General features: G+C 43.8%; 1 protein-coding gene across 2 annotated transcripts in view; it reads left to right on the top strand.

The window, feature by feature from the left end:
* MTOR (mechanistic target of rapamycin kinase) overlaps positions 1-13,139 on the top strand; it is a 66,043-nt gene extending 52,904 nt beyond the window's left edge. For both annotated transcript variants that reach the window (XM_069874640.1, XM_069874639.1), the window contains 17 exons: positions 52-150; positions 735-857; positions 1,218-1,400; positions 3,235-3,369; positions 3,653-3,827; positions 4,140-4,275; positions 4,974-5,121; positions 5,618-5,740; positions 6,209-6,291; positions 7,478-7,550; positions 8,065-8,139; positions 9,034-9,169; positions 9,544-9,609; positions 10,002-10,082; positions 10,385-10,465; positions 11,464-11,569; positions 12,157-13,139. In XM_069874640.1, coding sequence (XP_069730741.1) covers positions 52-150; positions 735-857; positions 1,218-1,400; positions 3,235-3,369; positions 3,653-3,827; positions 4,140-4,275; positions 4,974-5,121; positions 5,618-5,740; positions 6,209-6,291; positions 7,478-7,550; positions 8,065-8,139; positions 9,034-9,169; positions 9,544-9,609; positions 10,002-10,082; positions 10,385-10,465; positions 11,464-11,569; positions 12,157-12,172 — 1,839 coding nt within the window. In that variant the 3' untranslated portion in view covers positions 12,173-13,139. The remainder of the gene's footprint in view (positions 1-51; positions 151-734; positions 858-1,217; positions 1,401-3,234; positions 3,370-3,652; positions 3,828-4,139; positions 4,276-4,973; positions 5,122-5,617; positions 5,741-6,208; positions 6,292-7,477; positions 7,551-8,064; positions 8,140-9,033; positions 9,170-9,543; positions 9,610-10,001; positions 10,083-10,384; positions 10,466-11,463; positions 11,570-12,156) is intronic.
* Positions 13,140-14,162: the final 1,023 nt, after the last annotated feature.

Here is a 14,162-nt window from a genome sequence, read left to right as displayed (position 1 = left end):
CTTGTGAGCCGGAGGTGACGGGGTGTTTATTTTACTTATCCTTACTACTAGGTCATCCCTCAGCTCATTGCAAGAATTGACACCCCTCGACCACTAGTAGGACGTCTCATTCATCAGCTTCTCACAGATATTGGGCGATATCATCCCCAGGTAAGCTTTGCGTAGAGGAGGAATTTCCATAGGCTGATGGCCAGTTAAGGCATTTATTATGTTCCTGTTCACCCAGTTTAGATATCTGCACTGGAAGTCACAGCAAGTGATGGTAGCAAGGATGGGGACTATTTCTGCTGCTGCTTCTTTCATCTCAGCACTGTTCAGAGGAAAGAGGTGGATGAGCCATGCAGCAGGGAAAGTTATTTCTGTCTGATAGAGTACTGGAGAGGGCAAATCACCTTCTTAAATCTCATTATGTGACTACTAAGAGGCTGCCTCACAGATGTTTTATCTGAATTTCTTACTACAGTGTGGAAAATCACAAAATGCTAGAACAGTTTTTTGTTCTTCCAGTTCGATACAAGCTCTCCAAGTCATTCTGCTACCCGGTGAATTAGTGTCTTGTAAGCTTTTCAGACTGGAAGACTTTGAATAGCAAATTCTTATCACCTCTTTTGAAAACAAGCTTGATTTCTCTTGTCTAGCCCTAAGGCTCCTATTTATTAATGCTTTGCTAATCTTTCAATTCACGTAGGTCTCCTCTGTGGTTCTAAAATATTATTGGTTGATGTCTCTTGCAGGCTTTGATCTATCCTTTGACTGTGGCGTCTAAATCTACAACCACAGCTCGCCACAATGCTGCAAATAAGATCTTGAAAAACATGTGTGAGCACAGTAACACTCTGGTGCAGCAGGCAATGATGGTGAGTACTTCGTGTACCATGAGGTGTATTGTATTTCCAGAATGTTCAAGCATAGCATGGAAAGAGTATTTTAATTCATTTACTAAATGTTGTTATGAATAAATGAGAAGTAATGCTTTCAGGCCAAGCTACACAAATATATAAAAAATTTCTAAGGCAACAAATAAGGTGAGAAAAGCCTGATCAGCTTCTTGCAGAAAAAGATGTAACAGATTGTGGGAATTCTTGTGGCTCCCTCTAGTTGCCAGCGACAAATACTTCGTAGTCATGAGAGAAGAAAGTAGTCCTGTTGTTGTAATTCAGTATACAGTCATAGTGTTTTTCTTGAGGCTTCTGATCTTTTTTCCTGTCCTAAAACAGGTGAGTGAAGAGCTAATCCGTGTAGCCATTCTGTGGCATGAGATGTGGCATGAAGGGTTGGAAGAAGCATCTCGTCTATACTTCGGAGAAAGGAATGTGAAGGGGATGTTTGAGGTGCTGGAACCACTTCATGCAATGATGGAGCGTGGGCCTCAAACTTTAAAAGAAACATCCTTCAATCAGGTATCAGCAAACGGCTAAGAGTTTAATCTTCTGCCTGTCCTCAAAAGCAGACAGGACAGCCACCTGCCCCAGATGTGGCACAAGGACTTTGGCAACGTAACACGAAGAGTAAATCTCTTGAGACTCATTACATTAGTTGCAGACTTCACTATTGACATTTATCTTCAGATCTGTATCGCTTTTGGTTACTAAGGTGCTACAGGGGCCATGATAGTACAGATTGCCGTGAAATATTGGATCGACTGGGTGTCTGGTAGGGCCTGGAAAACATGCAACTGCTCTGCAGTTAATTCTTCTAGCTCCAGTCTGCTTTGCTTCACGGTAACCACTAGCACAGATGGTAGAGGTGACCTCTCTTAAGCTAGTAGAAGGAATTAATTTGAGCTTGCAAGCCAGAAATTTCTGGATCTTCAATTCCAATAAGCTATAAAAATGTGAAATAAGTATTTGTAATGCAATTTGAAAATAGGCTGTGGTGCTCTGTGTATTAAGTGCTATCATGAAGCTCATGCAAGAGAACCGGGTGATCAGGCCCAGTCAACACGGGTTCACAAAAGGCAGGTCTTGCCAAACTAACCTGATCACCTTCTATGATAAAGTGACTCGGCTGCTGGACGAGGGAAAGGCTGTGGATGTATCTTCCTGGACTTCAGTAAAGCCTTTGACACAGTTTCTCACAGCATTCTGCTTCGGAAACTGTCACCTCTGGCCTGGCCAGGCGCACACTCTCCTGGGTGGAAAACTGGTTGGCTGGAGGGCCCAGAGAGTGGTGGGAAATGGAGTTAACTCCAGCTGGAGGCCAGTTACAAGTGGGGTTCCCCAGGGCTCAGGGCTGGGTCCAGCCCTGTTCAATGTCTTTATCAATGACCTGGATGAAGGCATCGAGTGCACCCTGAGCAAGTTTGCGGGTGACACTAAGCTGGGTGGAAGTGTCGATCTGTGGGAGGGTCGGGAGGCTCTGCAAAGGGATCTGAACAGGCTGGATCCATGGCATGAGGTTTAACAAGGCCAAATGCCGGGTCCTGCACTTGAGGCACAACAACCCTGTGCAATGCTACAGACTAGGAGAAGTCTGTCTAGAAAGCTGCCTGGAGGAGAAAGACCTGGGGGTGTTGGTTGACAGCTACTGAACATGAGCCAGCAGTGGCCCAGGTGGCCAAGAAGGCCAATGGCATCTTGGCTTGTATCAGAAACGGCGTGGCCAGCAGGTCCAGGGAGGTTCTTCTCCCTCTGGACTCGACACTGGTGAGACCGCTCCTCGAATCCTGGGGTCAGTTCTGGGCCCCTCACCACAAGAAGGATGTTGAGGCTCTGGAACGAGTCCAGAGAAGAGCAACGAAGCTGGTGAAGGGGCTGGAGAACAGGCCTTATGAGGAACGGCTGAGAGAGCTGGGGGTGTTTAGCCTGGAGAAGAGGAGGCTGAGGGGAGACCTCATTGCTCTCTCCAACTCCCTGAAAGGAGGTTGTGGAGAGGAGGGAGCTGGGCTCTTCTCCCAAGGGACAGGGGACAGGACGAGAGGGAATGGCCTCAAGCTCCACCAGGGGAGGTTTAGGCTGGACATTAGGAAAAAATTTTTCCCGGAAAGGGTCATTGGTCCCTGGCAGAGGCTGCCCAGGGAGGTGGTTGAGTCACCTTCCCTGGAGGTGTTCAAGGGATGGGTGGACGAGGTGCTGAGGGACATGGTTTAGTGATTGATGGGAATGGTTGGACTCGATGATCCGGTGGGTCTCTTCCAACCTGGTTATTCTATGATTCTATGATAAGTGGTTTCTACGTGTTCCACTATAGCCTGTAGAAATGTTTTTCTTGTGTTGTTTTTCCCTTCCTCCCTAGGCCTATGGCAGAGATCTGATGGAAGCTCAGGAATGGTGCAGGAAGTACATGAAATCGGGAAATGTCAAAGACCTAACACAGGCTTGGGATCTCTATTACCACGTATTCCGGCGTATTTCAAAGCAGCTGCCTCAGGTGGGGGAGAGGTACAGTTCTGTTGTGGGTCTTACAGTGCAAGTTGTAAATACCAATCTTTGTTTCATGTTTTCTTGTTATTCAAAACATTCAAATTCAGTATTGTGGAAATACCTGCATATGATTTGCTGCAAGTTTGCTTATGCAGCTCCTCCTGCAAGCATCTGAAGTATTGACAACTGCCTGAACTGTTCTGGGTTGCTCGACATCGTGGACTCTTGAGTTATTTCACAGAGATTGAATTGAAATGCTCAAGGCTTGTATTTATTTTTGGGTTTTGTAGCTCACTTCTTTGGAACTACAGTACGTGTCACCAAAACTCTTAATGTGCCGGGACCTGGAACTGGCAGTGCCAGGAACATATGATCCCAACCAGCCCATCATCCGCATTCAGTCCATCGCACCCTCGCTGCAGGTCATCACCTCCAAGCAGCGGCCCAGGAAGTTAACTTTAATGGGTAAGAGAGAGCGGTTTTCACTTCACTATTCTGGTATTTAAACAATCATTGATTTTGGGTCAAGCTGTGTATTTACCCAGGTAAAACCTCTCCAACATTTCCTTTCAAGTGAGGTATTTCATAGTGGTCTGGTCTGTTTGACTGCCACACTTTTTCTTGAGTGCACAGTATTTGCTCTTGTCTGTTTGTCCAGCAAGAGTGAACTTCTGTGTATGAATTGTACTAATTAATCATTTTAGTTGGACTCAATGGTCTGAAAGATCTTTTCCCACCAAATGATTCTATGATTCTATTCTATGAATTCTTTCACAGGAAGCAACGGGCATGAGTTTGTATTCCTTCTGAAAGGTCATGAAGACCTTCGCCAAGATGAAAGAGTGATGCAGCTTTTTGGGTTGGTCAACACTCTGCTAGCAAATGACCCAACTTCTCTTCGTAAAAACCTCAGGTTCGTGCTGTGGACCGTTACTGAATGTGCCTATGCACAAGTGATACACAACATAGGGGCAATTTCCAGGTAATCCTTGGCACAATCGGATGATTTGTGAGGAAATGGTGCATCTTGGAAGTTAAGTTTTAAAAAAAAAAAGGAGAGAGAGAGGAAGAAAAAAAACATTTATAGAATTCAAATTTGGAGGAAATGTATTCTGAGGGGATTGTTTATTTTATGTAATTGGAGTCCATCTTGTAAATAGTTATGGTCTTTGAGGCAATCTCTATTTCAAGACAGCTTGAACGTTGCCTTAGTAGCCTGCGAACAGGGGGAGTTGTCGAGGATTTTTTATTATAGTCACTAAATAGCCTGGTGGAGAGTCACTGCAATTCTGTACGGTGTTGTTCAAGCATGAACATAACAAATATCATGTGCAAGTAATAGATGATCGCGGATGACACAACACGTACCTTCTAAAAGCAGTCATTTAGTGAAAACCAGGTAAACTTTGAGAATGTCTGTAGATTATCTGGCAGCAATCTGTCCAAATGAGTGTTTCGGGTCTGATTGAAACAAAGAAAAGCAGAGCAGCTACTGAAGAGACAGTTTGGATCAGAATCAGATTTAGTGGCGGTTGTTTTAAGCATCCGAAAATGTACTAATTCTCAATGTTCAACAATCTGAGCTCTGATTCTTGTTTTTTTTCCCTGTAGCATCCAGAGATACGCTGTTATTCCGCTGTCTACTAATTCAGGCTTGATTGGGTGGGTCCCCCACTGTGACACACTGCACGCGCTCATCCGAGACTACAGAGAGAAGAAAAAGATCCTGCTCAACATCGAGCATCGCATCATGTTAAGGGTAAAGAGCAGAACTGGCTGAGGTTTTGGTACATTGTTTTAGGACTCCAGTATCTTAATGAAGAGTAATGGTGTGAAGGTCATTCTTCCTTTGCCTGTTTTCTGATTGGTATCAGTAATAAATGGGAAAATAGTAGATGAAAGTTATAAAACGCTACCAAGAGGTAAAGTTGTACATAGATTTGTTTCTTCTTTAATGTTTTAGCAGTGACCACAAGTTGTCACCATCTGGTGACTAAAATTGGAATTTTGTGTGGCTGTGATGTCCAAGGTGCCGCGCTGCTGGCATTTCTCGCTATGTTTGGGAGCATAGTGGTCAGTCTACAAATAATTTCAATATAAACTTGATACAAAATTATTTGTGATCACTGTGTTTCTCATGGTACACCTAGGGGTTACTGAAGGCGAGGGGTTTAAGTTGATGAGTATCACTTCTCAATTAAGTTGATGAGTATCACTTCTCAATTAAGTTGATGAGTGTCACTTCTCAATTATAGATGGCTCCAGATTACGACCACCTGACTCTGATGCAGAAAGTAGAAGTGTTTGAGCATGCTGTCAATAACACAGCTGGTGATGACCTGGCCAAGCTGCTGTGGTTGAAAAGTCCAAGCTCGGAGGTGAGTTCAGCACATGTAATAGCTTGTGTTTGTCAATCAGCATAACGTGGAATTACCTTCTCTGCAGAATGATGGTATTTAGTCATCGTAAACTCCAAACAAATCGCTTCAGAACCTGTATCCACTCATGCGTATCCTCTCACATGCGTATCTCCCTCTCACAAGGGGCCTTACAAGGCTCTGGTCACAATGGCTCCAGAGTCCAGTCCAAAGCCCGAGACTGAAGCTCCATATACTGTGCAAGGGGGAGTAAATCAGGAGCCTCAGAATATATTCTCTTAGTGGCTTAGGCATCTAATTGAAGGCCACAGCATGTTTGAACCCCTCCAGGCTCATGGGGTGCGTTGAACCTAAGCAAATCACAGTTTTACTTTGTGCAAAATGCAAGTGGTTAATGAATAAATGAAAATATAAGCGGAAACATGCAGCATGCACGCCTGTGTTTTTCTGTTTTGTCTATACTTGTAGGTGTGGTTTGACAGAAGAACAAACTACACTCGTTCACTAGCTGTGATGTCAATGGTTGGGTACATTTTGGGCCTTGGGGACAGGTAAGTGAAATGTACTCGTTTCTTTTAAATTAAAACACAGACTTCCGATTCATTCCTTGGATCTGTGCTTATGATAACATCTTCCATTGTGGTTTTTGCTGTCTTGCACTGATACCATCTTTCAGAACCTAATTATGCTGCTGTTACTTTCAGCACTGCAGGCATGAGATGTAGGGTCTGTGTATCCTGAGTACAAGTTTCTTCCATTTTGAGAGGAATGCACACAGAATTATGTCAAGGACCCCAAGGTCTAATTCTGTCCTTGCGTACTTTTTTGCCTGATGTACTTTTAATCTGTGAAGCAGGAACCTCTAGCGGTGTGTGTGTGCACAGCAGCTGTCAGAGACACTCGCGAAGCCCCCGTAAATACTCCGCAGAGACTGCTTTAGGCTTCAACATAAACTTTAATTTATTTTATTTAACTACTAATTAACAGGGTGATCTTTCTGATCTGCAACGCAGACATATTCTAGAGGGAGGTATGTACGATCCGAATGAATTGGGCAAATAATGAAAAAGAAAAGAGGATAAAATGAACAAATGTTTGATTTAGTAGATGGTTTACTGCTGAAAGGGAATATCATAAATTCCAAAATACTTTTGAAGACAATATGTTTTAGATTTAATGTCTGTAATGCCAGAACAGCTAAACCTTCAAACGTTTTCATAAGAAAAGCTTTTCATGAAACTGTAAAGCTCTGAAAATTGAACTAAAACAAAACTGGAACAAGTCAGCACGAATAGAGGGATTGTGGCTTTTCTAGTCTGGATTGATTCTCTTCTTGTGATGCAATTTGTGTTGCTTCACCTGTACAATTAGTTCATTACATTTTTTATATACTGAAAAAATGAAAAAGCATAAAGCAAGTAGAAGAATTCATCTTAAGAGAAAAATAAATGTTCGTACCCAAGAAATGTACTGATGGCTGGCATCCAGTAGGTTGTTTATCTTCCAAGGTGAGAAAATCTCTAACTCCTGAGAGGTAATTACAGAAGTAACGTGATAGATTCACTGTCAGGAAGCTGTTCTGTTCATCCTGAGATTGAAGATCTCAGCCAAGCAAACTGTCACTGGCTGTTCTTCTTCATGAAGATAAATATCATTCCAGATTGGAGCCGCTGTGATTTACTTTGGCTTTTTGTAACAGTCTGTCACCCTGTTTTTTCTCCTACTCCTTCATCAAAGACATCCCTCCAATCTGATGCTAGACAGACTGAGTGGAAAGATCCTGCATATCGACTTCGGGGACTGTTTTGAGGTAAATCTTTGTATTTGGTCATTAAATTTTCTGTAATAGTTCACATTTTCTGGTGGAACAGAGATCAATCTATAAGCCAGGACAAAGTGACCTTGGAGTGTGATCCTGGGCAAGCCCTTTGGCTCTCTTTTGGGCTTTATATACAGGCAACATGAAAACAGTATATGTTTTATCTCAGAGGCACGTCTAGGGGATTAGCCAACCACAGCAACAAGCAAAGGAGTGCTAACATCGCTTTTCCATAACATATTTTGGAGCAATTTAAGCTGCTTATAGGCAGTCTGTGTTGTTTGACACTAGCAACTGAGCACACACTTGAGGTTTCGCTTTTGTTATCAAGTTAACTCTGTAGCTGCTTCCAAAAATTTGTGGAGACTGAGGAACATAAAGGTGCAACTTCATTCCATATTTGGAATAAAACTTCCAAGGTTGTAGAAAAAGAACCGAAATCCAGTACTTATTAACTCTTAAATGTAACTATTAATTTAGTATTTCTCCATTATTGTGTGTTTAGGTTGCAATGACAAGAGAAAAGTTCCCTGAGAAGATTCCATTTAGGTTAACAAGGATGCTGACAAATGCTATGGAGGTGAGCTTCCCCTCTTTAATAGGAAGGGGATTGTTCCCTGGAAAAATGGCACCAATTTCTCAGTTTCTTCTGTATTTTCTGTTGTGGCTAAACCTCTCCACTCTGTAAGAATAAGAGATGTTAATATTTCAGCTGCATTTTCCATAACTTAAAATATCTCCTATGATCTCTACAGTATATTACAGCGAACAGCAACTTTTCGTAGTTGCAAAGAAAAAACCCTGAAATTCCTCCAATTTCTTAGGCTTTCCTTAGATTCTTCACTTCAAATAGCTGTTTGCATCAACCAGACACAGCCTGCAGCATGGTACTTCACAAAGATCCTCTTAACGACAGAAGGGAGCTTCTTAGTTTGCAATGAACATCTGTGTAGTCCTTTTAATCATAGAATAGTTTGGGTTGGAAGAGATCTTAAAGATCATCCAGTCCCAACCCCCCTGCCATGGGCAGGGACACCTCCTGCTGGATCAGGCTGCCCAAGCCCCATCCAACCCGGCCTCGAACACTTCCAGGGATGGGGCAGCCACAACTTCCCTGGGCAGCCTGTGCCAGAGCCTCCCCACCCTCATCGTGAAGAAATTCCTCCTTATGCCCAGTCTAAATCTACCCCTCTCCGGTTTATACCCTTTCTCCCTCATGCTATCACTACAAGCCTTTGTAAACAGTCCCTCCCCAGCTTTCTTGTAGCCCCTTCAGGTGCTGGAAGCTGCTCCTAAGGTCTCCGTGGAGCCTTTTCTTCTCCAGGCTGAACAACCTCAGCTCTCAGCCTGTCCATAAACAAAGCACAGGGAAAGTGAATTCCAGTTCAGAGCACAACCCATGTCCTTCTCTCTGAGTGTTAGGGTTCTGGTTTTGGGAAGCAGCATGGTTGATTCACTTCTTTCTTTTCTGAAGGTAACTGGCCTTGATGGCAATTACAGAATCACCTGTCACACCGTGATGGAAGTTCTGCGCGAACACAAGGACAGTGTCATGGCTGTGCTTGAAGCCTTTGTGTATGATCCATTATTGAACTGGCGGCTGATGGACAGTGAGTGATTCTGATAAAAGAGAATCATCATCCTGATTTCGTACAAGGAATGCAGAAGCCTGAAATCCAGTGTCTGTTCAAAGACAATCTGGCGAAATTGTTGGTTTGCAAGTGCTGTTTCTGTGCACACATGGTTTTAGGGGTTGTCGTGTGAAATTACCACAGTGGTTAAAGCCCTTTTTACCCTTAAACACAGACACCAAACTACAAGCAAAATTGTTTGGGTTGTTTTTGTGTTAGTTGACATCAGGAGACTGAAAGCTAGGTGACAAAATTTGGAGAAAGAGGCAGTCAGATCTGTATTGTTAGTGGACAGATTTGCTACGAAACACTGATCTCCAGTTCATACTTTTCAACTCTTTATTTTCTTGCAGCAAATACAAAGGGCAATAAGCGCTCACGAACAAGAACAGACTCCTACTCCGCTAGTCAGTCAGTAGGTGAGTAGAAAAGATGGTAAACATCATGAACATTTGGAACCATTTCTTTTAGCAGGGCGCAAGACTGGGTAAACATTTTCAGTCCTCAAAAGCAGGCAGATAAACTGCTCATTATCATTAGTGTTGGGACTGGAAGTGGTGAGTTCAGTACTTTGGCTCAAAAAGCAGGTGTTCCTTTACAGTTACAAGACAATCCCTCTGGGGCACGTGTGAACTGATATACTCCAAGGTATAACTGGGACGGGATAGTTATTAACTTAGCTACCAAATATTAGTGTGCAAAACATGCTTTTCAAATAAGCTCATTAACAGTTTTGTTAATGTTTCCAGAAGAGCGTTATTTTATCTGCTTTTCAGCATAAGCTTTTAAATTTTCATGTTTTTTTCAATAGAAATGTTGGACAGTGTGGAATTGGGTGAGACAGCCCACAAGAAAACTGGGACCACAGTGCCTGAATCCATCCATTCCTTCAGTAAGTGTCAGTGTTGTTTCTATTCTGATCCAAGAATTGTTCTTAGATCCGAAAATTTCATCACGATCCTGATGCAATTACACGAGATGGGACAGATACAGTTCCTTGTCAGCATAAATGAGGAATAAAATTACCTGTGTTGTCAACTCCACAAAATGGTGACAGAAGATGTACTGGTGTCTGGGTTTATTTGCTCTCAAAATGGTACTTGTGGTGGTTGGAAATGGTAGATGTAACAGCAGTACCAATGGGCTTATTGTTCAGGTGAAATCCTAATTTTCTCTCCTCCTTCTGTCTTTCAGTTGGAGATGGTCTAGTAAAGCCAGAAGCTCTAAATAAGAAGGCAATTCAGATCATCAACAGAGTTCGAGATAAGCTCACTGGTGAGCATGTTTTTATGTTTCTATAAGATGACATAAAATCTGATGATTTTCCTGTTTCCGTCTAACACTTAAGTACTGTATTTAGATACAGAGACGCCTGATTTCAAAAGCAGAGAGGTGATTTAACTAAACAGATGTCGTACTTTGCGTGTCTTAGGTTGTAGTGGGAGTTGAATTTGTACTGTCCTGGCTTTACATTTAGTTGTGAAATTTTGTGCTCTTAAATTTTGTAAGAAACTACCCTCCACATGCCATATAGAATCATAGGATAGTTTGGATTGGAAGGGATCTTAAAGATCATCCAGTTCCAACCCCTCTGCCATGGGCAGGGACACCTCCCACTGCATCCGGCTGCCCAAGCCCCATCCAACCTGGCCTTGAACACCTCCAGGGATGGGGCAGCCACCGCTTCCCTGGGCAGCCTGGGCCAGGGCCTCAGCACTCTCACAGTGAAGAAATTCTTCCTTATGCCCAGTCTAAATCTGCCCCTCTCCAGTTTATACCCATTGCCCCCTGTCCTATCACTAGAAGCCTTTGTAAACAGTCACTCCCCAGCTTTCTTGTAGCCCCTTCAGGTGCTGGAAGGTCACTCTAAGGTCTCCTCGGAGCCTTCTCTTCTCCAGGCTGAACAACCCCAACTCTCTCAGCCTGTCCTCCTATGGGAGGTGCTCCAGCCCTCGGATCATCTTTGTAGCCTCCTCTGGACCCATTCTTGAAGAGAGTAGGACCAGGATTTTAGCTACTGGAAAGTTATCTGTTATTGGCTTATCCATTATTTGTAGAAGAGAAAAGGAAGAAACCATAATAATAGAGAAAACTGAATTCTGGGCTCTGTATGCCTTTACAGGTTCTGAATGCTTGGAATATTGCACATTTTATATACCATAAGGGAATGGTAGTTAAAATTCCTGTCAGCCTTAACTTGCCACCCAGAAGCAAGTAACATTATGTCATTTGTGACTTCCATTTTGGTTTTATTTAATCCTTTAATTCCAAAGGTCGAGACTTCTCTCATGACGAAACTCTCGATGTACCCACACAAGTAGAATTGCTCATTAAGCAAGCTACTTCTCACGAGAACCTGTGCCAGTGCTACATTGGATGGTGAGTTTGTCATCATAACCCTGCTAAGTTCTCTGAACAGCAAGCAGAGAACAGCTAAGGACAATGTAATTTGTGTTTTGTACAGGGACCTTAGCACGCGTTGTGTCTCTGCTGGTAAATTTTGCAAGCGATGCTTTAGGGAGTCCTGTGTGAAAGCTGTTGTATACGTAGTGACAGGGATTTTAGAACATTTAAACTGCGATCAACCTGAACATTTTAACTGAATCATAGAATCATAGAATAACCAGGTTGGAAGAGACCCACCGGATCATCGAGTCCAACCATTCCTGCTTGAAATAAGGCATGCAGAGGTCACTGATTTCAGATACAGTGAAGAACCACATGTTCTAAAGTAAGCAGAGGCGATTTACTGACGTTTTGAGAGTTAGCTTTCCTTTGTGCTTAAGGAAATAGATCTCTTCAGGGTTTTTAAACATTATTAGCTGGAAAGAAGCTTGGGGATCACCTGTCAGCTTTTCTAGTGCTAAAATAATGCCTGATTAGTATGGAATCTCAGTCCTTCTCAGTGTTGCCTTTGTGAAACTACGTGCAAGTCAGCATTACTACAATATCTTTGTTTTCTTCAGGTGTCCTTTCTGGTAACAGAAGATTCCAAAGTATCCACAGCCTTTTATTCTGGAGGTTTTTGCACTTCAAACTTGCTCTTCTACAAACACACACTGAACATTGGACTGAAATACAGCCTTTGTCAAATATTTTGAAATGTAAATTAAAAGAGTTATTGTATATTAAGAGTTGGTTTAAGCCAATGTATAGCTGCTGTTGGAAAAACACAAGCTGTCTGAAACAACACTTGATGTGGGTTTCCATGACAGTGAAGATTGATTGTACCACAGATGTCTATGGTTCCACTTGGTCTTTGGGGAACTGGCGATCCATTGAAAATATCTATATACGGGTTTTGACTTACTTTGCAGTGTAACTGAGTCATTTGCAGATTAATTATCGCCCTCGTCAGTCTTGTTGGTGTGGCTGCCATGAGCTCAATGCGCTTGTGCAAGAGGCTTCGTTTAGGTTTAGGGGTGAGCTGGATAACTGGAAAGGGAGAGAAACAGAATTTTACCATTGTTTTATCCTTGTTTTCAACCTCAATTCTTGCCCCCAAATTGGAAAGTGTATGTTTGTTCATTACACTAGTGCAGGAGTCGTGTTTCAGACTAGAACAGGATATTGGAGCGCATCCAAGGACTGGAGACCTGGAGCTGAGCAAGATCAGATGCCTCTATGTGGATTGATCGGTGGCAAACTGGATGCAGAGTACAAATTAAATTCCACTTGGGAGCTTTCCCATATTGTCCAGATTAAAAAGTATTGGGGAAATAACTAGGGGAAGTTAGTACTCTGTATAGGAGGCAGACAGGGACAGAACTGGTCATAACTTGAAACAGAAAATGATGGTTATTAAACACGAGGGTGAAGATAAAGTTCTGATTTATGAATTAAACATATTAAAAACAATGCACAAAATACAACAGAGTAGCCATGTTTAGATGCCATGTTGTATTTGAATATTTTTGTGCCAATAAATTACACCAACATGTAAACATTTTGACAGTGTTCTTGTTTATTCCTCAGTATTTCTTAGGGGGCGACAGGGAAGCAGGTTAAGCTTTGGGGGTTGGGTTTGTGGGTTTTTTTCATGTTTTATTTTGCCATGGGTTTGACGTGCTTTTTTTTCTGTGTCAGTTCAGGCTAGATTTCCCTTTTGAGAGCAGCTGGAGGCAAAATTGCTGCAACTGAATCATGTCTGACACTTGAATAAAAGAAACTTGACCATAGAACCTGTCAATTTTAGTTCCCAGCAGATGCAGAACCATCTGTGTGGTAAGAACATCACCTTTCCTTGTCTCAAGGTGACGGCCGCAGCTTGAGGGATGGCATGGGCTGCTGCACTCCCTGGGCTTCCCCGGCCACTTGTGCTGGTGCTGTGCCCCAAAACGGGGGAACAGGGAAGATGACAGCCTCAAGGCTTTGAGTGGTGATGCCCCAGCCCGTTCCCTGACTGTTAATTGCCTCTGTGGGCAGCCCCTGTGTCCCACTGTGGGTGCCTGGAGAGAAGAGGGCTGGGGTCTCACTCCCTGCAGCCCTGAGCGGTGCCCTTGGGCCCCGTTGTGGGTGCGTGGGGGAAAGGAGGGCTGCAGTCTCACCCCTAGGAGCCTTGAGGGGTGTCTCTGAACCTTTTTATGGATGCCTGGGGGGCAGAGGGATAGGGCCTTGCCCCTTGAAGCCCTGAGGGGTGTCCCTGGGCCCCTTTGTGGGTGCCTGGAGGGAAGAGGGCTGGGGTCTCACCCCTAGGAGCCCTGAAGGCATCCGTGGGGCAGCTCTTTGTCCCCTTGGGTAAGTGCCTTGGGAGGAGAGCTGGGGTCTCACCCGTTGGAAGCCCAGAGGGGCATCCCTAGGGCAGCCCCTCGTCCCCTCTGTGGATGCCTGGGGGGAAGAGGGCTGGGGTCTCACCCCTAGGAAGCTTGAGGGGCATCCCTGGGGCAGCCCCTGGGCTGTTCTTCAGGTGCCTGTGGGGGCAGAGGGCTGGGGTCTCACGCCTAGGAGCCCCGAGGGGCATCCCTAGGGCAGC

Source organism: Phaenicophaeus curvirostris, chromosome 22, assembly GCF_032191515.1.
Source record: "Phaenicophaeus curvirostris isolate KB17595 chromosome 22, BPBGC_Pcur_1.0, whole genome shotgun sequence".
NCBI classification, from domain to species: Eukaryota; Metazoa; Chordata; class Aves; order Cuculiformes; family Cuculidae; genus Phaenicophaeus; species Phaenicophaeus curvirostris.
Note: the sequence above shows the minus strand (reverse complement) of the source record. Positions and strands in the feature narration are given on the sequence as shown.